The sequence below is a fragment of the Odocoileus virginianus genome, chromosome 23, assembly GCF_023699985.2.
Source record: "Odocoileus virginianus isolate 20LAN1187 ecotype Illinois chromosome 23, Ovbor_1.2, whole genome shotgun sequence".
Taxonomy (NCBI): Eukaryota; Metazoa; Chordata; class Mammalia; order Artiodactyla; family Cervidae; genus Odocoileus; species Odocoileus virginianus.
In genome coordinates this window covers 2486540-2510675 of record NC_069696.1, presented here as the reverse complement: position 1 = coordinate 2510675, position 24136 = coordinate 2486540, and the positions used below count along the sequence as shown (strand labels likewise).

The window sequence follows — 24136 nt, the reverse complement described above, 5'->3', positions numbered from 1 at the left end:
TTTATTTGTAATTTTTATTTTACGTCCTTGCTCACATGGACAAGAATATCTGCAAAATCCGGGACTAGCGCACGATGACATGTCTTAGCTGCGAGTGTATGAAGATAATGCCGGGGCTCTGTGAGGAGGCGGGAGTGGGGGCCGCGGCAGTGAGGACGAAGGGGGGGGGGGCGAGGGCGGGGCCCACTGCGGGAAGGAGGGGTGGCGGCGGGCCCCATCACAGGTTCACCATCAGCCAGTCCAGCAGCTGCAGCCGCGTGACGTTGCCCACCGCCTCGTCCAGCTGTCGCTCCTTCTCGTACCGCAGCACCGACTGGAGAACCTTACCTACGTTGCACCCCTTTTCCATGGCGACTGCCGAGAGCTGAGGTAGCTGAGGGAGGGAAAGAAAGCGTAGTCGAGGAGGCAGAGCATCCCACCTAAGGTGGGCGGGGCCTTCAAGGCCAGAGAGCAGGGGGCGGTCCCTAGCCGCGGGAGGGCCTCCAGGGAGATGCTGAGACTACTTCCAAAACCGGGACACTCGCTGGCTTGTCTGACAAAAGAAAGTGGGTTCCATCACCCTTCATTTAAACGACAACCCCCTGTCCGTGATATGGAAGATGTCCCACAAAGACTAAGACTTTCTCCTTCCAGTGGGTGTTTGGTCAATGGTGTTCTTGCCTTCTAAGGATTCTGAAGTTCTTAAGTTCACTGTAACATCATAAAATGGGCTCCCATCACCATCCCTAGACCAACACGGACAGGAGAGAAAGAGCCATAGGACAATGTAGGTGCTGCTTTCTCAGCCCCATAGGCCAGAGAACCCTGGGATGATAGAGCAGGAAGGTGACTCAAAGATGCATTCAACCCCCATGAAAATGTTGCCCGGAGAGGTGACAATTATCAGTGATACAGTGCCAGAAATTAGCGGAGGCATTGCTCATACCCAAGTCTCTGAACTCTATGTTTAATCCTCTTCTCACGCATAAAATGAGAAAGGCCCAAGCAAGTATTCTCATGAGCCCAGTATATTGCCATTCATCTGGAATCTGTGTGGCAACAAATGAACCAGCTTTCCATTTTGTGCGTTCTGCAACCGACTCTATGAAAAATTCAAAGGGCATATTAACAGGCCAAATATCAGGTGCTTTTTCAGGGGAAATTCCAGGCAGAGACTGAAGTGCATAAGGATACTCTTGAAACAGATGGAAAGACAAGTTTCCGCAAAGAGGAGACAGAACGAAGACTCATTGTACAGCTAAACATGGTCATTGTACAGTTAAACAATAATACCAAATCCAAAATGAAAACGAAATAGATGGAGATGAGTAAAGAAACCCAGGAAAACTGAAGACAGAGCAATAGAAATTAACCATATTGAACAGCATAAGAGATAGAATAAGCCTCGTTCAAAAAGATTGAGAAAATAATCAGAGTTCAGGGGCCTATGGGACAGTTCCAGAGGGTTTTACATTTAGACCTTAAAGAAGAAAAAGGGTAGTGCGGAAATATATTTAAAGAAATAATGCATGAACGCTTCCCCAGTTTGCTAACAGAAATATAGACAAATTCAACAAGCATAGTGAACTTGAAATATGATGAACCCCCATAATTCACCTCAAGACCTATCACCATCGAATTGCTGAAAATTAATACTTTGGCCACCTGCTGTGAAGAGCTGAATCATTTGAAAAGACCCTGATGCTGGGAAAGATTGAGGGCAGGAGGAGAAGGGGACAACAGAGGATGAGATGGTTGGATGGCATCACTGACTCAATGGACATGAGTTTGGGTAAACTCCGGGAGTTGGGGATGGACAGGGAGGCCTGGCATGCTGAGGTCCATGGGGTAGCAAAGAGTCAGACATGACTGAGTGACTGAACTGAACTGAAAGAAACAGGGGAAAAGATCGAAAAGCGGCCAGTGACAAATGGCACATTATACATAAGGGAACAACAATGCCAATGACAGCAAATTTCTCATCAAAAACCACAGAGGACAGAGGAGTGAAGCAGCACTTTTTAAGCACTAAAAGAAAAGAACTGTCAAACCAGAATTCTATGTCCAGCAAACATATGTCTCAGGAATGAAGGTCAAATAAAACTTCAGATTAAATTCAGAGAATTCATCGCCAGAAAAATGCATTGTTTCCTTGCACAAAAGGAAAATGGTATCAGAAGGAAACTGGGAACATGAGGAGCAAACCAGCAACGACAGAAATGGTAAAAATCTCAGGATAAATGATGAACGATTTGCCTCCATTCTTTAAAATATGTTTTAGGGTTGAAAGCAAAAATAATATTGCCTAAGTATTTGAGGCAATAAAATTAAACAGATTTTAGGCAGATAATTACATAAAATAACGGCAGCCTCAGGCAGAAGGGTGAGGGGCCCCATAGAGCAGGAAGATTTCTACATTCTAGCCTAAGTGGTCACTGTTGACTCTAAGTAGACTCTGACAAGTTAAGTATGTGGATTGTGGTACCCAGAGAAACCACTAAAAAACTATGCAAAGAGATATAGCAAAACACAACAGATAGATTAAAATGGAACACTGAGAAATGTTTAAAAATAATGCAAAAGAAGACAATCAATGGAAAAACAAAAAGGAAAAGCAGACTAAACAGAACTAACTGTTTAATCCCTGGGTGGGGAAGATCCCCTGGAGAAGGAAACGGTGACCCACTCCAGTATTCTTGCCTGTGGGGCTGCAAACAGACGACTGAGTGACTGACTCTTTCACTTGGCCTCTCCCTGCTGGGCTGCCCTCCTTTCCCAGTTGTGACAACAAAATATGTCTCCGGGCATGGGCACATGTCCCGTAGGGGCGAGACTGCCTCCAGTAGAAGACAGTGGAGTTAGGCAAAGATTTATTTGATATGACATCGCAAGTACAAGCAGTGAAGGTAAAAACTAAACTAGATGTTATCGTTAAGAACTTCTGCTCTTTGAAACACTCCAGTAAGTAAAAAAATAAGCTCCAGACTGAGAGAGAGTATTTGCAAAATATATATATATATCCGGTGAAGGACTTGTATCCAGAATACATCAAGAATTCTTTTAACTTTCTAACAACCCAAAGTATGGGCAAAAGATTTACAATTTAAATAGACAACTCACCAAAGATTATATATGAATGGCTAATCAGCACATAAAAAGATGCTCAACATCTTTAGTCATTTTAATGTAAGTATGTCAAATTAAATCCACAATCAAAACCCACTATAACAGTTATAATTAAAAACAGAACAGAATAATGTTGATGAGGATATGGAGAAATTGAAATCAACAAAATTGCTGGTAGGAATATAAAATGGCACAGCCTCTTTGGAAAACAGTCCAACAGTTTCTTAAGAAATTATACTTACCATAAAGTGCAGTGGTTACACTCCTTGTCACCCAAGAGAAGTGAAAATGTATACAAAGACTTGTATGTGACTGTTCATAGAGGCATTAATCATAATAGCAAAATAATGGAAACAATCCCAATATCTATTAACTGCTGAGTCAACAGAGAAAACATATACAATGAAACTCTATATAGCAATAAAAGGAATGAACTGCTGACATATACTGCAACATGGATAAACCTCAAAAACCTTATGCTAATTGTGGAGAGCCATATGTAAATAGATACATACTTTATGACTCCATCATTTTCTAAAATGAAAGGCACATCTGTAATGATAGAAAGCAGGTTGATGGTTACCAGTGGCTGGGGGTGAAACTGAGAAACATAGCCTAGAAAATTCTGAGATAGAGAAATAAGGAGTCTCTAGCCCTATCAGATATTAAGACATATGACAGAATTACAATAATTAAAGCAATATGCTACTAAAATAGTATTAAACTAGTAAGAACAGATGAATGACTCAATGGAATAGAACAGAAAGCCTAGGGAAAAAACAAAGACATATAGGTATCTGGAAAAAATAAGACTGAATCCCTATGTCACACCGTGTGTAAAAATGAATTCAAAATGGATCAAAGCCTTAAAACATTTTTTAAAAAATCATAATTGTACTAGAAGAAAGAACACATGGGGAAGTTTTGTTTCTATCTTGTAGTGGAGAATGTTTTCCAAAATATTACACAAAACCTAGGAAAAATAAAAGATAAACTATCATATTTGACCACATAAACATTTAAAATACTTCTTCATGGCAAAAACAACAAAACAAAACACCAGTCAAAAGTCAGATGATTAAAAAATCATACGTAATATCACAAAGGCTATTTTCCTTGTATTATGTAAAACTGTCACAGATCCATAAGAAAAAGACCAAACAACCTAGCAGAAAAAAATGGGCAGAGTTTACAAACAAATGATTCATCCATGAAAAAGAAAATTCAAAAACAGCTCTTAGGTACTTCCCTGGTGGCCCAGTGGCTAAGACACTGAGCTCCCAAGGCAGTGAAGCTGGGTGCTGTCTAGGAACTAGATTCCACATGCCACAACTAAAAGTTCACAAAAAGGGCTCAGTGCAGCCAAATAAAGATTTTTAACAGACAAAAATGACTCTTAAACACATTAAAAGATATTCACCTCATTCCTAAAAAGATAAGTGCAAAGTAAGGCAACATTTGGCAAAGACCAAAAGTTTGGCACGGACCGTAGGTTAGTTACTATGCAGGAAAGAGGTGATCTCATTTTATTTTAACAGGTGTGCGAATTGGTGCACCCTGGAGAAGGAAATGGCAACCCGTTCCAGTATTCCTGCCTGGGAAATCCCAGGGACAGAGGAGCCTGGTGGGCTACAGTCCATGGGGTTGCAAAGATTCAGACACGACTTAGCGACTGAACAACAAATATGTATTAACTTGTATGCTGCATAAGCATTTTTGGAAAGATAAACAAGAAATTGATCAGAATGGTTTTCTCCAGGGAGGGCAATGGAATGGGGAGATAAAAATGAGAAAAAGTCTTTAATTTTAGTTGTGCATCTTTTTTTGTGTGTGTGCCTTTGGATTTTGAAGTATGCACACATTACCTATTCAAAAATGGATATAGGGACTTCCATGGAGGTCCAATGGTTAAGACTCCTCACTGTCAATACAGAGGGCCTGGGTTCCATCCCTGGCCAGGGAACCATGATTCCACATGCTGCAGGGCATGACCAACAGTTTTTTAAAATGGATACAAATTTGTTTAAAGGAACTGAGCTCATGGATATGCCGGTATTAGCAGATTTAATCACCAGCATTAGCATGAAGATAGTTGCCTATATTAATTCTCTTTCCAAAAAACAAACAAAAAAAAAAACCACACCACAACTCATATTTACATAGTTTCTTTGATGTATAAGCCATCCAATTTTTCTTAAAAATATGCTGCCACTCAGGACAAATCTACTCACCAGGTGACATTTGCATGTGCTGTTGCCCATGTTTCCCACTCTTTTCCTTTAAGAAAATGTGTGTGTGTGTGTTTAAAAGGAAGCCTGCAAGTCTACTGTATCATTCTAGAGAATTGTATCATAGACATTCTAATTAAAAAGAATCTAAAACCAGAATGTATTGTGATTGTTACACAAGATCAAGCTGACTTAAAAGACTGTGTCAGAACAAAGTCTGTTTCACACATTGTACGTGTGAAAGCTATGCTTCTTTTTAGATTTTTCATCAGTCTAAAGCTTTCCTGAATATTGGCTCCTCTGCTAATTGCAACTTATGAAAATAACTTGGTGACTTAGACAGTAAATAATCTGCCTGCAATGCAGGAGACCTGTGTTGGATCCCAGGGTTAGGGAGATCCCTTGGAGAAGGGAATGGCAACTCACTCCAGTATTCTTGCCTGGAGAATCCCATGGACAGAAGAGCCTGGCAGGGTAGAGTCCATGGGGTCACAAAGAGTCAGAAACAACTGAGTGACTAAGCACACACACAAAATAATTTTACAGACTGGAAAAACAGTAAACAGACAGAACTTGCCAAGCAAGTACTCTTAGGTATAAATCTAAGATTGGATCTCCATGTTCTGTCCTCTGGCCCAATGTGGAACAGGCACACAGATCAATTGGGGGTTTTGTTAAAGGTTCTGATTCAGTAGGTCAGGAGTGGATCCTGAGGTTCTGTACTTGCCAACGTGTTGGTGCACAGAGACGCAAGGAACAAGTCTACAGGGTACTGTTACTGCAAAAGGAGCAAGTCTACAGGAGAGAAGACAGTTTCTCGTTTAGGCTGAGTGTAGCCTATTCTGTGTGCAGTACAGTCCTGTGTCTTCCTGGTCATCAGATACACCAAGTAACCCAGTTACAAGCACTACTAACCCCATGCATCAAACAGAGAAAGCCTCTTCCTCCATATCCTCTGGTTTCTAAGAAGATGGATGCTTTTTATAATAACCCCAGCCTCTGGTGCCACCTCTTATTACTTAATTGGTAAATGCCATTGTTCCACTTCTCTTAATTGAGATGAAGTGATATTGGGAAAAAAAAAAAAAACAACCCTAAGAGAGAGAGTGTGTGTGTGTGTTGTGGGGATGGTCTCTAAATTTCCCCACATTAGCACGGAGCACCAACTATGTAAACAAAAGCTTCCCAGACTCAAAATTTCCCTTCCATGAGCAGTTCTGAGGGCTAAACTGGGAGAAGAAAGGAGGTAGAAAGCATACTTACCTTTATCAGTAAGAACAGGAATAAGCTGATTTTCTGTCTACTTTATTCTTTAGTCTTACTCATCAATTGATTCAGAACTTAAGGTGATGGGAAGAGGGATGCTATTTACTGAATCCCTTCAAATCCCCAGTGGCTTCTAGATCACCAGCAAGGAGAGGTACCATAGGCTTGAAAACACCTCAAATCTAGACCCTTCGCCCCCAGCCAACACATCCCTGGGACACGTTCCAGCGTCTCCTTCTCATTCTTTGGGCAAAGTCATCCTACCCAGAGTTCAGTCTGAGCCCAGACCTTACTCTGATTCTTTTACCAACTCACTTGGAGGCTCCTTATTTGTGCATTCCCATCAAGATACACAGGAAAAAAGAGAAAAAAAATTGTATATCTTCTTTTCCCTTTGACACACCACTTATTGGGCAAAATCTAGTTTTGATTTACCCATTGGCTTGGCTATGAGTTTTCAGCTTCGAATGTTTACTGTTCCCATCCTACCCTTCTTGGGGCTACCTTCCCATTTGGAAAGAAAAAGCACTTAAAACCCTAATTAACCGTAATCAATCTTCCCCAAACCCCTGGCTCTACTGCCTTACCTTCTCCTGGATTCCTTCATCGTCACTGGCCAAGTACAGAATAGGGATGTTGAGCTCAGAGGCGGCTACCCACTGAAGAACAGCTTGGAGCTGCTTGTCCTGCACTGTGTTGGTCAGGTTGTCGTGGCTGACGATCACCTTGGGTGCTGCACACCCTTCGGGGGGCTGTGCAGATAGACCCCTCTGTTTATTGTGGATAGCCTGGTAGGCATTCTGCAGGAGCACCTCCGCTGTCCCTGTGCCCTTGGTGGACAAACACTCGTATAAACTCTCTGGGAAGTCTGACGTTGGCCTGCTGGCGTCCCCGGACTTGTCGTCTCCCAGTTCTGCCAATGGAGAGTCGCAGGACTTGGCAATGATGAGACACAACTTCATCACTGAGTCCATCAGATGGTCTACCATCTGCCCATTCATGTGGCCATCAAGCTGGTTAGCCACCACCTTGGTGAGCCCCGCAAAGGCACCCTCAGGCTCATCACATTCATTTGATTTGGTGGGAGAAGGGGTTACGGGTCTTTCACACTGGGGGCTGCTGTCTTCCTTGGTGGCCTTGGGATCACAGCTATGGTCGCTCTTGAAAATGGTCTCACTGAGCAAGTTCCGGATAAAGTTGAAGCAACTGCTCATTAGGTCCTTCTTTTCCACTTCTTCTGGGTCAGCTCCCACTTGGGGAGACCGGACACTGGACTCATGGGAAACGGCCGAGGACTTAGTGGGATACAGGTTGGAGGTGCCAGCAGCTTCGAGGAAGCTCTGTGGATCCATGTTACCTCCCTGGGCCAGGTGGTACTGGATCAGAAGTAAAGCAGATACAAGCAGGTCCTTGGCCCAGGAGTCTGAGTTGCACATAAAATTCTCAGGTTTTTCTGGGCACTGCATAGGGAGGCTGAAGTTGCAGGGGTCAAAAGGGAAGTGCAGGGGAAAGTCCGGCACAGGTTTATACTGTCTGTTGGGAGTTACGAAGGGTAAATCTTGGAAGCATGCAGACATGCCTTCCTTCTGCTGGTTGTTATGCCACAGGGTCAGCCCCTCTTTGATAATGTGTTCCCCCAGAGTTTCCATACAGGACTTCTCAGGTTTAGGTGTGGGGGTGCATACTTTCTCCCTCACTTTACCTTCCGATTTCATGGAGGTGTAATTGATGTTTCGGTGTTTAGGGTCAGCCATCCCTTTCATAGAGACGAGGGAGTAACGTTCAGACTTATCCTTGGTTTTCCTGACTGTCTCAGGGGATTTTTTGGCAAATATCACCGAGTAGAGTTTCCCCAACATGGCGTCCATGATGTCCGTGGCCTTCTGGCTTCCATGAGAGAAGAAGCTTCTTTTCACGGCCGAGACAAAGTCCGTGTCTGTCATGAGGGTCCCTGTGACACTGTGGAGGTTCCTCATAAAGGAGTCGATGAGGTCGGAGACCACTTCTTTGGCGTGCTTGATCAGAACCCTCTTCAGCACGATGGTGGCAATGGTCGTGTCCTTCACCTGGATCTTCAGGGTCTTCATGATGGATACCATCATGTCGGACACCACACTGTTGGCGTAGGTCATGATCCCTTGACTGACAGAAGCTGTGAAGTCATTGGGCCTTTCATGCCCTCTGAACATCTTTCTCTCCGCCGGTAAGGTCCTTCCTCCCTCTTTGGCATTGCCCGAGTTATGAGATTCAAACACTTCCTTGTAGAAGAAAGACTTCTTACAGCCAGGCCTGTCATCTGGACCCCTGCCTCCCTTGGTGCTCTCCTTGATCTTCAAAGTGCTTTTGTATTTTAAATTTGGGGGGCTCTGTAATGTCCCCGAGGCTCTGTCACCAGAGCCCGGAGCCTTATCCAATGGGGTGTCTTTGGAGCACGCGGTGACGGTCTCATTTACCAGCTCCGATGCCACTTTGCTCAGGCTCTTGGTGGGTGGGGGCTCATCCCCCATGTACACTGACTCGTGGACACACCTGTTCTCAGAGCCGTCAATCCTCTCGTTGATCTCCTTGCGGGCCATGGCGATGACAAGATTTGTGAGGCGGTTGGCGTAGAAGGAGACTTCATCTATGGTGCTCCTGTTTCCGGTGTGCATGCTGGGGCCCTGGTAGGGGTTCTCTCTGTGACTCATCTCAAAATGCAGCCTCCCTGGACTGCCCCTGGAGGTAGTGTTGTAATAGTCCATGCAGAATCCTTTGCGCGGGTCTCCTTGGCTGACCATTTCCCTGCCGAGCGATGATTCTCCAGGCTTGAACCTAACATCTTGGAATCCTGCTGTGCTTTTTTCCAGGTCTCTGCGGAGCCAGCTGAGCACTCTGATGGGATCGTGTGAGGCTTCCTTAAAAATAGACAAGGATTCATCCGACTATAACAAAGTAAAGACACAGGATATTCAGGACAACCTCAAAGAGCAGTCACAAAAATGATCGCCCCTCTCACGTCTCAACTCCTCCATCAACCCAACAGATGGAAGCAACATTTACTGAGTGCTTACTATATATCAGCCTTCCCTAGTGGCTGTCAGTAAAGAATCCGCCTGCAATGCAGGAGACTGGAGTTCAACCCCTGGGGGGTCGGAAAGATCCCCTGGAGAAGAAAATGGCACCCCGCTTCAGTAATCTTGCCTGGGAAATCCCATGGACAGAAGAGCCTTGGAGGGTTACAGTCCATGGGGTCACAAGGGTTGGACATGACTGACTGACTAAAGCACCACCACCACCTACTATGTATCAGGCACTGTTCCGAGTACTTTAAAATTAGGACCTCATTTAATATTATTCTGTGTGTGCACATGTGTGCTCAGTTCATGTCTTGACTCTACAAGCCCATGGACTGTAGCCCACCAGGCTCCTCTGCCTGGATTTCCCAGGCAAGATTATTGGAGTGGGTTGCCATCTCTTCCTCCAGGGGATCTTCCTAACCCAGGGATTGAACTCACATCTCCTGCATTGGCACGCAGACTACCAGGGAGCCACCTAGAAAGCCACTATTATTCTGGCAATAAACTTAAATGCTAGCTTTCTTATTATCTACATTTTAACAGAAGAGGAAATTGAAGAACTGACGGATTAAATTAGTTACTTACCAGAGGTTACACAGCTAATCACTGATGGAGGAGGAGTGCCAACTGGACCAGTGACTCCTGGGCCCCTGCTCTCAGTCACCTCTAACAACATAGATCCTTAAGATCTGACCCTCGTCGGCTATAGAGTTCGAAGTTGCACTAAATCAGATTTCACATGTATTGCTATTAATCACTATTTTTATGGTTGAGCTGTTTTATTTAGGACTCTTAGGACAAGTATAGGGCTTCTCTGGTGGCTCAGACAGTAAAGACTCTGCCTGCAATGATGGAGACCCGGGTTCAATCCCTGAGTCAGGGAGATTCCCCTGGAGAACTGAATGCAACCCACTCCAGTATTCTTGCTTGGAGAATCCTGTGGACAGAAGAGCCTGGCAGGGTACAGTCCATGGGGTCACAAACAGTTGGACATGACTGAGCAAATAACACCTTCACTTTCATTACAAATATAGTTTTCAAACAACACTTTCACTTTCATTACAAATATAGTTTTCAAAATATCAGAAACTTCAAGGACAGTGGTGCATAATTAATCACTTTGCCAGGCTACACAAGCACAATCTTGATATGCTCAGTGGCTTCCAGTGGACTACTGGGGATGCTTAAGTCTAGAATCTGATTTGTAACTGAAGAATTAATATCTGTGGGACAATTTATTAGTTTTGAGTGAATGCAGAGTCTTTGGTGGATGCTAGCTGTGCTAAGCATAGGCACACATTTATGTGTTGACCTAATTTATAATCTTCACTTGAACACAGGCTAAAATAAGAATGTATGTGAAAGTGTCCTATTTACCATCAAATGTAAGGGATCACTGTAATGACTGGAGTTACGTCTCTCTGAGGATAACCCCAAGTACTGCTCATCTTTAAAGAATAATTTGGCATTTTAAGAGGAAAGGGGGAGGTGGGAGGAATTGGGAGATTGAGATTGATGCATATACACTGTTGATACTATGTGTAAAATAGACAACTGATGGGAACATACTATACAGCACAGGGAACTCTACTTACTGCTCTGTGGTGACCTGAATGGGGAGAAAATCCAAAAGGGAGAGGGTGTGTGTGTGTGTGTGTGTGTGTATACACACACACATATATGCACTAAGTGCTAAGTCACTTCGGTCTTATCTGACTCTCTGCCTAAGGACTGTAGCTCTCCAGGCTCCTCTGTCCATGTGAGTCACCAGGCAAGAATACTGGAGTGGGTGGCCATTTCCTCCTCCAGGGGATCTTCCCCACCCAGGGATTGAACTCACGTCTCTTATGTCTCCTGCATTGGGAGGCGGGTTCTTTACCACTAGCGCCACCTGGGAAGCCCCATATACATATATATATAGCATCTCACAGCTAGCACGTGGTGGGGGCCAGGATTCAAATCTAGTTCAGACTCTGAAATTGGCACTCTCCACCCCTACAATCAACAGTCTACTATAATGTCTGGATGACTTGGGAAGAAGACAAAAGCAGCTGGACCGCTGCAGCCTGGTTTAAGCTGCTTGTGGGCCACAGAACTTGGTTCAAAGTCCTCTAGATTGTTCTCCTAATTTGAATAATAGCTACTATAAGGAAATTGGTACTCGAGTAGAAAACTATGCACAGTTTATAGCATACTCCTCCATGGTTTCTTGATTCTGATTCTCTTGGAAATACCTGATAACTCTTGAAACTATAGATAACTGTTAGCAATGCAGCATAACTCTTGTCTACACACATGTTAATTCTGACGAAGAAGGAATGATTGACTTTCTCTCCCACTTTGGAAGATGTCAGTTTTGCTTCCATTTGCACAGTTCATTCCAATATTCCTGATCTACATACATGTCTTTTCTTGGACTCTCCTTAGAACTGCACCATTAATGAATTAAATAAAATCTCATTAATGAGTTAAATAAAATCTTTCACATGAGTCTATTTTATGTTCACCAGTTCAGTTCAGTTCATGTACTCAGTCGTATCTGACTCTTTGCAACCCCATGAACCGCAGCACGCCAGGCCTCCCTGTCCATCACCAACTCCCAGAGTTTACCCAAACTCATACCCATTGTGTCGACGATGCCATCCAACCATCTCATCCTCTTTCGTCCCCTTCTCCTGCCCTCAATCTTTCCTAGCATCAGGGTCTTTTCAAATGAGTCAGCTCTCCACATCAGGAGACCAAAGTATTAGAGTTTCAGCTTCAACATCAGTCCTTCCAATGAACACCCAGGACTAATCTCCTTTAGGATGGACTGGTTGGATCTCCTTGCAGTCCAAGGGAGTCTCAAGAGTCTTCTCTAACACCACAGTTCAAAACATAAATTCTTTGGTGCTCAATTTTCTTTATAGTCCAACTCTCACATCCATACATGAACACTGGAAAAACCATAGCCTTGACTAGACGGACCTTTGTTGGCAAAGTAATGTCTCTGTTTTTTAATATGCTGTCTAGGTTGGTCATAGCTTTCCTTCCAAGGAGCAAGCGTCTTTTAATTTCATGGCTGCAATCACCATCTGCAGTGATTTTGGAGCCCAGAAAAATAAAGTCAGCCATGGTTTCCACTGTTTTCCCATCTAGTTGCCATGAAGTGATGGAACTGGATGCCATGATCTTAGTTCTCTGAATGTTGAGCAGGAGAGTCATTATTTCACCTTTCTCTGAAAATGATCTTTTAACAGTTTTGCAAATCTTTGTCAAGATGTCCAACAGATGTCCCAGTCGGAAGGAGAAGGGTTCTTTAACCTCTGGACAAGTGAGTTTAGTTTTCTATCTCTGATCCTAAGACTCAGCACAGAGTCTGTGCCAGTCATTCATTACTGTCTCTCAAGTCCAAGTCTACCCTTTTTAGTCTTGCTTTGTGACTCTGGGGCTAGACCCTTTAAACATTTCTCCTTGGGTGGCTGGCTTTGTTGGCAGAGGGTGCTGGAGGGGTGCCACCTGGTCATCACAGGAGGGAGGGGCTTCCCTTCTGGCCACCTGTGCCCTCTGGCAAGTGTCTTGAGCACCACTGGGATGCAGGTTGCTGTCCTGCTATAGGGCATGCTCTCCAAGGAGATCTGAAGCAGCCTTGGTTGAGGACAAAGGGACTTTGTGAGCCTTAACTTTCTTCCCTGTTCACTGTTTCATCCTAGGGTATTAGCTGTTTCTGCATTCGCTGCTTCTGGATCTCTTATTGGAGTCCTCTTTCACAGCTTTTAGTAGTTAACTTAGTTAAATATGTCTTACTGAGTAGTTTTTTAGTATTAAATTCCTGATTTGGTTTCCCTTTTCTGATGGGACTCTGACTTAACAGTACCTGATACTAAGTAAGTGTGGAATAAACGTTTGTTGAATGATGAGGGCAGAACAACAATATCACTTAGATGAGTTTATAATTCTAAGAATTTTGAGGCATCCTACACATCTATAAACTTAGAATATTTCTGTCTGAGTCTCTATTAGAAGACTAAAGTTTTCCAACTGTTATACATTTTTTTTTATGAACTGTGGCATATTTATCCTACTAAATATCACATTATAGGATTTTTAACCCCCAAAAATTATACATGGATTTTTTTTTTTATTCTAAAGGAGTTAATTTTCCCCCCAAGAATTTCATCTTCAAAAATAAGAGGTGGTGGGACTTCCCTGGCGGTCCAGTGGTTAAGATACTGCACTTCCACTGCAGGGGGCATGGGTCTGATACCCGGTCAGGGAACTAATTCTTTTTGGTAATTACCCATAATGTTTCACATAACAAAAATAATAAGCCTGCTTGTTGTTGTTGTTGCTTAGTCGCTCAGTCGTGCCCAACTCTTTGTGACCCTATGCTGCATGCAGGATGGCCAAAAGTACGAAGGAAGAAACAGAGGTGGCGGGGGAGAGAATAAGCCTACTCTTAATGGCACTCGACATATTCCTAACTCTGTATGTATAAGGAGGCTGACCCTTACCATTTTCCAGTCTTGGGGTTGGCTGTCTCCGGGAGAATAGATGTCAACTTTGCATACTCCATGTTGGCTTTGTAACCAGTCAACCCTATCCGACATCTGGAAGTAGAAAAAAGGAGAAGGATCATCAAAAGGGCTAGTTTCATGGAAGTGAGGAGTAATAAGACAAATGACTGAGATGAGGAAAACAAGAGTGATGCTCTCCATAGACAACTGTCCTGAGAGTTACTTCAGATCCACTTAACTCTGGACCTCTGCATTCTCAGCTCCAAACCACAGAAACATTTCCTTGTATTTCTAGTACAAGGCCAGAGGCTGGTGTCTTCTAGAGGTGCTTAATTCAGATTTGCTCGTGAATGAACCTAAGCATATTCTGTGTCCTGGCTTGACCACCCTTTCACATCTTGGATTTTCAGTATATGCTCGAAACTCAACTTGATCAAAAAAGCATTAACTGACTTTTCCCTCTCTGCTCTTGCCCCACCAACTTTTCTAAGTAATGCAGGCTTCTTTGTAATTGATTTCTAGAGGAATAACTTACTTATATTAGCAATAAGTCTAGGATGGCTTCCTTAAGAATAATCCCTCTTCCAGTTGGTCAAAAGTCCTGGGGGAATTCTCAGCCTCCATGGTTCCACCAAACTTCTGAATGGCAAGAGAAGGGAGATATCTTATGCACCAGCCAAACGGCCTTGGAGGTAGTGATGTCCTGGCTGATGTTTTTCATAACCCTCCCAACTCTTTGCTCTATTTCCTAATTTCTGTCATGGCACCACCATCTACCTTGTCTTCCAGAAAGCTGATCTTTATTTTACATGTATTCTTCCATCCCAAGCCTTCCTCTAGCTACTGTTTCTCTCTTTTCTTATTTGTAGTCATTTTTCTTGAAATAATTGCTCATGCTTACTGCTTTCACTACTTCATCTCACCAGTGAGCACCAACCCCTAATCCATGGGGGATTAGACTGTAGGCTTAGTCTCATCGACTTTCTGCAACACTGCATCTTATCTGATAGTTCTTGAAAATATGACTAATTATCATACTTGTCCACCGATAACCTACAAGTATGAGAAGCTTCTCTTTGCCCTCTTTTGTCAAGTCAGAATTCCATTATCAGGCTTCCTCACTGAAGTTTCCTTTCTTTTGTTGTAAGTGTTGCTTAGGCCTATATTTCTCAATAAACGAAGTGGAATGAGATGGCCATTTTTTTCTCCTCAGTGCCCCCATACATCTTTGTGAATAGACACACATATTTATATCTTGTTTTTAACAAATACACTGGCTTAAAATTCTGTCAAAATAAAGTTTAAAAGCTTATCCTAAATTTTTTTAAACAGTGAAATTATGTAAATAATTGCTTGAAATAAATGGAGCATTATTCATGATTCAATGTGTGGTTAATTGGAAATATTTGCTTTAAAGGACTTTGGGTTTTATTTGTGGAGGGTAGACATCTCTCCCCACAAGCAAAATCAACACAACTCAAACATAGATTATACACAATTTAAACTTATTTAATATGTGGGTTTCCAAGTGGCCCAGTAGTAAAAAAAAAAAAAAAAATCCGGTTCAATCCCTGGATTGGGAAGATCCCCTGGGGAAGGAAATGGCAACCCACTCTGGTATTTTTGCCTGAGAAATGCCATGGATGGAGAAGCCTGGTGGGCTACAGTCCATGGGCTGGCAAAGAGTTGGACATGGCTGAGTGACTGAACAACAACATTAAGTAGGTTTATTATTTTTGTTGCACAAAACATTATGGGTAATTATTAAAAAGAAAATATAAGATCTTTCTGGAGAAGGCAATGGCACTCCACTCCAGTACTCTTGCCTGGAAAATCCCATGGATGGAGGAGCCTGGTAGGCTGCAGTTCATGGGGTCACTATGAGTCAGACACGACTGAGCGACTTCACTTTCACTTTCATGCATTGGAGAAGGAAATGGCAACCCACTCCAGTGTTCTTGCCTGGAGAATCCCAGGGACAGGGGAGCCTGGTGGGCTGCCATCTATGGGGTCACACAGAGTCAGACACAACTGAAGTGACTTAGCAGCAGTAGCATAAGATCTTTCAAGAGCTATCTGTTCACGCTCCCAAAAGGATGTGGACTTGTTTTTATACCCCAACTAACTTAGGTCACTGATCTGGGGAAAGAGCTTCTTTCACTCTTCCTAACACTGTGATACAATAGATTCCTTGAACAAGCCATGGGTTTTACATTGTGATTAGACCTTAGAAGGATCTTCCTTAAAAGCACTGAATCAACAATTTTAAAATACCGAGTCTGAGAGACTAATCCTCAGAGAACCTTATTTCACTGGTTTTAGAGTTTGGAAACAAGTGGATAAAAGTTTCTTTTTTTCTTTTTAATATTTATTTGACTGTACCAGGTCTTGGGCTTCCCAGGTAACTCAGTGGTAAAGAATCTTCCTGCCAAACAGGAGCAACAGGAGACATGGGTTCGATCCTTGGGTCGGGAAGATCTGGAGGAGGGAATGGCAACCCACTACAGTATTCTTGCCTGGAGAATCCCATGGACAGAGGAGCCTGGAGGGATACAGTCCATGGGGTCACAAAGAGTCAGACATGACTGCAGCGACTGAGAATGCACGCACACACCGGGTCCTTGTTGCCACATGTGGGATCTAACTCCCTGGCCAGGGATCAAACCCAGGCCCCTGCATTGGGAGCCCAGAATCTTGGCCACTGGACCACCTCCCAGCATTGAATTTCCTAAAAGCTCCTTGGGTGATTCTAACAAACACCTAGAATTGAAAATCCCTGGGCTTATATGGAGAGATCCTCTCTGCAACAGACTTGACAGCTCCAGAAATACAATTGTTTATTCTTTAAAACATTTTTTTTCTGAGATTTTGCAAGCTTCTTGGTACCTTATTTTAATGTTTTTTTAAACCCCTAACAATGAAGTTTTTATTGTCTATGAAGTTAAACCTTGTTGTGTCTCTCAGCAGCTCATTGTTTTATGTAAATATTCATACGCTTGAATCATCACCATGAATAAAGAAATGGAAGGCACTGTTCCTTGGCCAAAGAAACAAAAGACTTAGAAACAGGTTGCCTAGATTGTTGACAGTGCAAGTCTCTTAATCTCCGATTTACATTTCATCTTAATGAATGACTTCTAATAGAATATGACTATGTCAATAGGATCTACTGATTTATTTAGGCTACATGCTCAGTTGCTCAGTCGTGTCTGACTCTTTGCAACCCCATGGACCTCAGCCCACCAGGCTTCTCTGTCCATGGGGTTTCCCAGGCAAGAACACTGGAGTGGGTTGCCATGCCCTCCTCCAGGGGATCTTCCTGACCCAGGGATCAAACCCACATCTCTTTTGTCTCCTGCATTGGCAGGCAGATTCTTTACCACTAGCGCCACCTGGAGGGCCCTATTTAGGCTACACTGACCAATTAAAAAGCAGGGATGAAAACAAAGAATAGAAAGTAGGGAAGTTGTGTGGTCACTTACTCTTACTGAGGACAGGTTCTGAGACAGGAGGAAAGCTCTGGATTAATTTCTTGTCGTCTTCACTATTCCTAAGTTTACCCACTTCTCCTTCCATGAAATATAAGGAATCTGCAATGGAAAGACACAAATAAAAATGACTAACATTATCTATGAACTTTATTGCTCTCATTACCAAATGATTTTGACCTATTTTCACATATGATATGCAAATGATGAGCAAAAAATGATATTCCCATTCCAAGTACAGATATCATTCTTGCAGTCTCGTGGTTCCTACATGACAATGAGAGTCATTTCCTAGGCAGTTGATAAGAAGTCCAGGGGTCCCCAAGGAGAGAGGGGTCTGGAATTCTCAAGGAGGAAGAAAGGACAAACTTTTTTCCCTCTACATTCCTTAGGATTATATAACAATAATGTATCCTGCTTGAGGACAGTCTCTGGAAAAAACCTTCTGGCTAATCCTGTTATCTTAAAATTATGGGAGTAGGTCTAGTGAGGTCTTTACGACCTCCAGACATTCTTTTGATTCATTGTAATAACTAATTGGAGAGTATATAACTCCATTGCTAACACTAGCAAGGCGGTACTCTTTCTGCCCCTTCTGATGTCTATGTCAGAAGCTTTCTCTATCCCTTTTATACTTTAATAAAACTCTATTTCACAAAAGCTCTGAGCTATCAAGCCTTGTCTCTGGCCCTGGATTGAATTCTTCTCCTCCGGAGGTCAAGAATCCCAGCGTCTTTTTGTGGTTCAGCAACAGCCTTTCAACAACAAGGGTTTTATTATCTGACCAATCATTTCTGAAATGACTATTATTATTCTCCACTTTCCAATCACTGGCAGACAGACTTATTTAACAACAAGGACACTGAAAGTTTTTACCCTAATCTGACACTTGGTTTGAATAGGAAGTCAGACGTTCAGTAGCTAGAATGGAGAGTAAGTGCCCTGAGCGTGTGGATCTCAAAACACTTTGTAAGTTCTCCTCTGAGGATTCAGGGGAAATGAGTCCTTTTGCGGCAAAGGGAATTCACAATTAATGTCAAAACCAGCTTCCAAATCAATTATCTTCCTTATAATTGTCTGCTGAATGAATAAATATATGAATACTGTCTATTGCTAATTCTGAACAGCTCAATTTTTCTTTCTTAAACTGGAGAATCTGAGAAAAAATAAATGACTTGCTCAAGTCTGATAGGGTGGTAAGGCTTTCACAAAGCTTGAATCCTTTTGAGAATATGCTCACCCCAGAGACTTACTGAAGGTATAAATATTTATCCAATGATTTATTAACACATCTTCTATCCCAATAATAAAAATGAATCAATTATCTCAAAAGTGCTCTTACACTTATTTCATACTTACTCGTTACATAGATTCAGCAAACACTTCCACCTACTATGTCCAGAGGTTTTTATTATATTTTCTATATCCTCTGCATGTTTGTTTGCATCCATGAAGTTTGTTTTAGACTTTAAATTCCCTAAATTGTCCTGGATAAGTGTATATAACAAGATACTTAAATGCCATTTGATGGTAGTGGTATTCAGACTTCTAAATATGTATACATGTCTCATAATGAAATGGAAAAGAGAGAAGGAAAACCTAGAGATTTGAGTTACTGAATGGATTCATCCATTTCCTAACTTCAAAGTGGGTGAGTGACATCCTGGAATTAAATGGAAAATAAATGAGACAAACGATGCTGTTATCTATTAACTTTGATGAGGAAAGAAGGCTAACTATACACAATGTGAAGATAAATGGACCTTGGGAATCATTTGTTGTAACATTCTCATTTTAAAGATAAGGAAACTGACACCCATAAAGGGACTATTAAAAGCAATCAATATATTCATTGAAATATTTACAGCTCTGCAGGTTAACCTTCTGGAAGGTAAGAATTTTTCTTATGGCCAATAGGGGGACCCAATGGAACAATAGGACTGACCTAAAATGTTCCTTTAAAATGTCAATGTGATTATCACCTCGGTGATAACTGAGGAGCGCAAACCATGAATGCCAGCCAGGGAGGCATAAATAATAGAGGGGCTTGGATATGGAGCTGTATCCCAGATCCCGGAGTTCCATCTCAGGACATGTTTCCTGTGTTCATCATAAGCAAGAGCTCCTGTTTACTCAAGGTTCCTAAGCTCGCAGAAATACTCAAATTACAGGCAGCGTATGTGAAGCCTTTGCAGAGTTGAGATGTATCTGATCAAGTTCTGAAATTTACTAGACCACTTTTTATTACTGATTTTAAAAAGGAAGAATATATTCTAATATGTTTTATTTTTTTCTCATTCCCTTTCTCTAAATGCGAAGCATACAGTAGACACTCCATAAATTTGGCTGTTGATGAAATCAGTCTCATGCGATTTTGTTTAAATTAAGGATTAGAAGACTCTGAGCCTCTGTGTGTGTGTATATCTTTTTCTCAGTGGTACCATTCAGTGTAAAGCTTTCCTGTGATTTCCTATATTTTCACTTCCCCTTGTTAATAACTTCTCTCTCCACTGCCCTGTGTCAGACGTTTTCTCCACACAGCTATATGAATTCTGCCTCGCTCCAGTTCTCTGTTGTCTAGCCAAGGAGTCGGAAATAAGACAGGATGAAAGTGGATGAGAACTGGGACTCAGAGCAATACTAATCTGACTTTGCTATCAGAGCACTGGAAAAAATCAAACAAAAAAAACAGACAAAAAAATCTACCCCACCCCCAACATTTGGAATAGTCCACACATGAATAGGAAAAGTCAGCAGGTAGTCAAGCTTCCAGTCACATCATGAAATCGAAAAGCAGATGCCCTCATGTCTGCAAAAGTATGGCCAAGGAGATCTAGTCCATCTGAAACAAAATTAAAACTTTTAACAGCAAAGATGGTAAGTAGCTACCATCTACTATCATTGTGCTGAAGGAGAGGCTCATTTTATTTCCAGAAGATTCTGACATGACATTAACTGGGACAAGAGGGAGGTGAGGTTGAATGTTAAGTTACCCATTCCTTGTCACTGAATTCTCTGTTTTAACCACAGAAGATCAGAAAACAGGCTGTCTCATCAGTCCAGTGGGATCTCCTACCTTTGCAGCACTGGAAGAGTGAACCACAGAAGACTCCAGAAGATACTTTTAAAGTCAACAAAGATGCTGGGATGTTGGTGCTCAGCTCAAGATCTTGTTTCCTCCCCCAGACTTCCATGCACCTCTCCCTTGCTGGGACTGGAGAGTGACATCAGAATCCCAGCTGGTGATATCACTGCTTCTATAGCAACAGTGGTGACACTACCAGAAACTGAGTGATCATCAGACAAGGGGAGGGGTGAAGATACACTGCAAGGTCCTGATGCTTAGTTTGGAAGAACTGGGCTTGCTTTCTCCAGACTTATTTTCTTGTTTAAGTGTCTAATTTTTGGCAGGGAATATGGGAGGGGGAAGGGGCTTCCCAGGTTGGCTCAGTGGTAAAGAATCCACCTGCCAATGCAGAAGACCCAGGCTCCATCTCTGTGTCAGGAAAATACCCTAGAGAAGAGAATGGCAACCCATTCCAGTAGTCTTGCCTGGGAAATCCCATGGATAAAGGAGTCTGGCAGGTTACAATCCATGGAGTCACAAAGAGTTGGACATGACTGAGCACACACACATAGGAGAGGGGTATGCATAGTTTATGCCAAGGGATTCCACTAAAAAGAACAGTATTAGGTATTATCACATCCAGATGGGTGCAGAGAAAAAAGAACTGAGGGTCTACTAAATTTTTATGCAAAGCCCATGGAATCACTTCATTCTGTGGGATCCAGCCTGGACTCAATTATGAGCCTCTTTCATTAAAAAAACATTCTGAGATAGTTTGCTAAACTGACCACCTCTGGGTTATAATAAATCTGAGGTCAGAGATATAGTAGTACTACAACTCTTGACCTGAGAAACAGTACTGAGATTAATTGGGCCAAGAGCATTTAGTTGGCAAATTTCTAGGCTTGAGGAGACTTTGTTAGTCGTACATTCTCTCTGGAATGTTATAATAACTTAGGTACGCTTAATGTCTCTCTGAGCAAGGCTATACGATAAAGATTAAAATTGTTAATGAATTTAAAAATGACCTACTGGGTTATTACAAGCTTCCTTCAACAAAGTGATGTACCGATGACCTTTTATATTATGTTTCAGTTTCTTTACAAGAAATTGGGTTTGTTGATCTCTTAAGAACCCTTCCAGCTCTGACATTCTGTGATCTTGTGTGTTCGTTAAGATGCTCAGTCACGTCCCAATTCTTTGGGATCCCTTGGACTGTAGTCCGCCAGCCTCCTCTGTCCCTGGGATTTTCCAGGCAAGGATACTGGAGTGGGTTGCCCTTTCCTCCTCCAGGGGATCTTCCCAACCCAGGGATCGAACCTGAGTCTCTTGTATCTCCTGCATTGGCAGGTAGATTCTTTATCATGGCACTAAGATCCCTTCCAGCTCTAACAGTCTATGACCTTGACACTTGAGTGGTATGTAAACAGAAAGCATGTACACAGGTATGACACTTTGTAGCTGACAAGGCACCTTCACATCCATGTCATCTGATCCTCACAGTAACGTTCTGAGGAAACAGGACAGGTGTTCTTTTGCCTGTTTGCCAGGTGCAGAAACTTTTTTTAAAATTTTTATTTTCTTAACACCAAGAACATTTTGTATTGGGGTATAGCCGATTAACACTATGATAGTTTCAGGTGAATAGTGAAGGGACTCAGCCATATGCATACACGTACCCATTCTTTCCCAAACAGCCCTCCCGTCTAGGGAGGCGGGTATAGAACCTCACCCAGTTCACCACACATACCTTGTAGGCTAGAACTGGGCTCTAACATTCTGATTTTTAAGTCGATGATCTTTCAACAGTATCATGCCACTTGGAAACTAGTATTGAGCATACACGGCACTGTTTGACTTGGAGATGAAACATATTTGACAATAGTACACAGGTGTTAGGATTGTGACTGATGACAGTGGGATCTGTCAATTTACCAGCACCAGGAAACTGTTTCTATTCATATGGACTCCAAAATCAAATACTAGCAAAATGTAAGTGCTAAGTGAACACAGGATGAGGCCACAAAATCTGAGTGCAGCATTAGGAAACATCTTTGAGATATATATATATATATATATAAAATCAAGTTACTTTCCTCTTCCAATTCACTTGGTAAGATGACAGGTCAGTAAGTGGTGGGGGTGAGGCAGAATGGGACCAACCAACCTTGCAAACCTAGTAACAAGCCACTCCCACTCACTTCATGTCTTTTGTTCATCCTAGCAAGGCACACTCCTTTCTTCCTGAAAACACAAAGCACTGAAGAAATGACCAAGTCTGAAAAGATTCCCCCAAAGGAGCTTGTTTTCTGATATGCCCTAGGTAGATGTCTCAGGACATGTTGCTGATCGCTGTTCTTATTCCGTTATTTTGAGAGGTTGCCACGAAAAAAGGATTTAAAAACACAAGTCTTCATCTTCTCTTTCTGGAATTTCGGCAAGCTCTAGATACTACTTTTTAGAACAATGCAAACTCCCAAGGATCCACAATTAAAAGACTATTACATACCCGTTGCTCTAGAGAGAGCCATCTTGAGTTTCTTCCTAGAAAAATGTGCAGATGGCGTGTGTGAACCATCTGTCAGGTCCGACTTTGCGACCCCATGGACTGTAGCCCGCCAGGATCCTCTATCCATGGGGATTCTCCAGGCAAGAATACTGGAGTGGGTTGCCATTTCCTCCTTCAGGGGAGCTTCTCCAACCCAGGGATCAAATCTGTGTCTCCTACAGGTCTCCTGCATTGCAGGCGGATTCTCTGCCGCTGAGCCACCGGGGAAGCCCTACTAACTTTTACAGGACATTTCGGGAGGTTCACAGACTTCCGGAAGCCCGCTCCTGGGTCAGAGTCCAAGTTAAAAATCCCTGAATTCAAGTCGGGTGGTGAGATAAGGGCTTTGGTAAATCATAGTACTTAAAACACAGGTGGAATGATATAACACGTCAGAGAAGTCGTCTCCGAGGTCACCCACGAGCAGAGACTTGAGCTCGTGACACGCCGCAGGAAAAGGGAACAGCAAGAGCCAAGGCCCCGGGGGACGGAACCTGCTCTTCGGACTCCACGAACGCATCTTTCCTCACGTGTATTTCTCTCCCTCACCTTTTCTCTCCGCGTCCCCGCCCCCTCCAGTCCCCGAGTCCCCGGCTCTCTCCTGGAAAAGCTTCCAGGGCTCAAGGGCCGCCCCAGCCGACACTTTCAGGGAGCGAGGAACAGAGAGTTGGGGAAGCTGGACTGCTGCCCTTGATTCGGTCTGTGGTTTATTCTGAACTTCAGGTTCCTCGAAACTCCGACGCCATCTTTACGGTCAGCTCCCGACATGGAACTCCGATCTCAAGACTCCTCTCTTTTCTCCCCTTTCTTCCGGGTCTCCCTCACATCTCTCAACCCCTTCCCGCGGTTTCCTACGCGCTCTTCTGAGCCACCGTCCACCCC

At 42.9% G+C, this 24136-nt stretch overlaps 1 protein-coding gene across 5 annotated transcripts; it reads right to left on the bottom strand.

Annotated features, from left to right (window-relative positions):
* AKAP3 (A-kinase anchoring protein 3) lies at positions 1–24133 on the bottom strand. 5 transcript variants are annotated; one of them, XM_070453147.1, is made up of 6 exons: positions 20716–21136; positions 17634–17741; positions 14687–14790; positions 14149–14244; positions 7187–9520; positions 1–373 (listed from the first exon to the last, which is right to left on the bottom strand). In XM_070453147.1, exons 4-6 carry the CDS (start codon positions 14242–14244, stop codon positions 218–220), a joined length of 2586 nt encoding a protein of 861 aa, XP_070309248.1. In that variant the 5' UTR covers positions 14687–14790; positions 17634–17741; positions 20716–21136; the 3' UTR covers positions 1–217. The 5 variants fall into 5 exon arrangements, with proteins under 5 accessions (XP_070309248.1, XP_020725466.1, XP_070309247.1 ...); XM_020869807.2 differs by lacking the exons at positions 14687–14790; positions 20716–21136 and adding an exon at positions 23216–24133; XM_070453146.1 differs by lacking the exons at positions 14687–14790; positions 20716–21136 and adding an exon at positions 22908–23195.
* Positions 24134–24136: the final 3 nt, after the last annotated feature.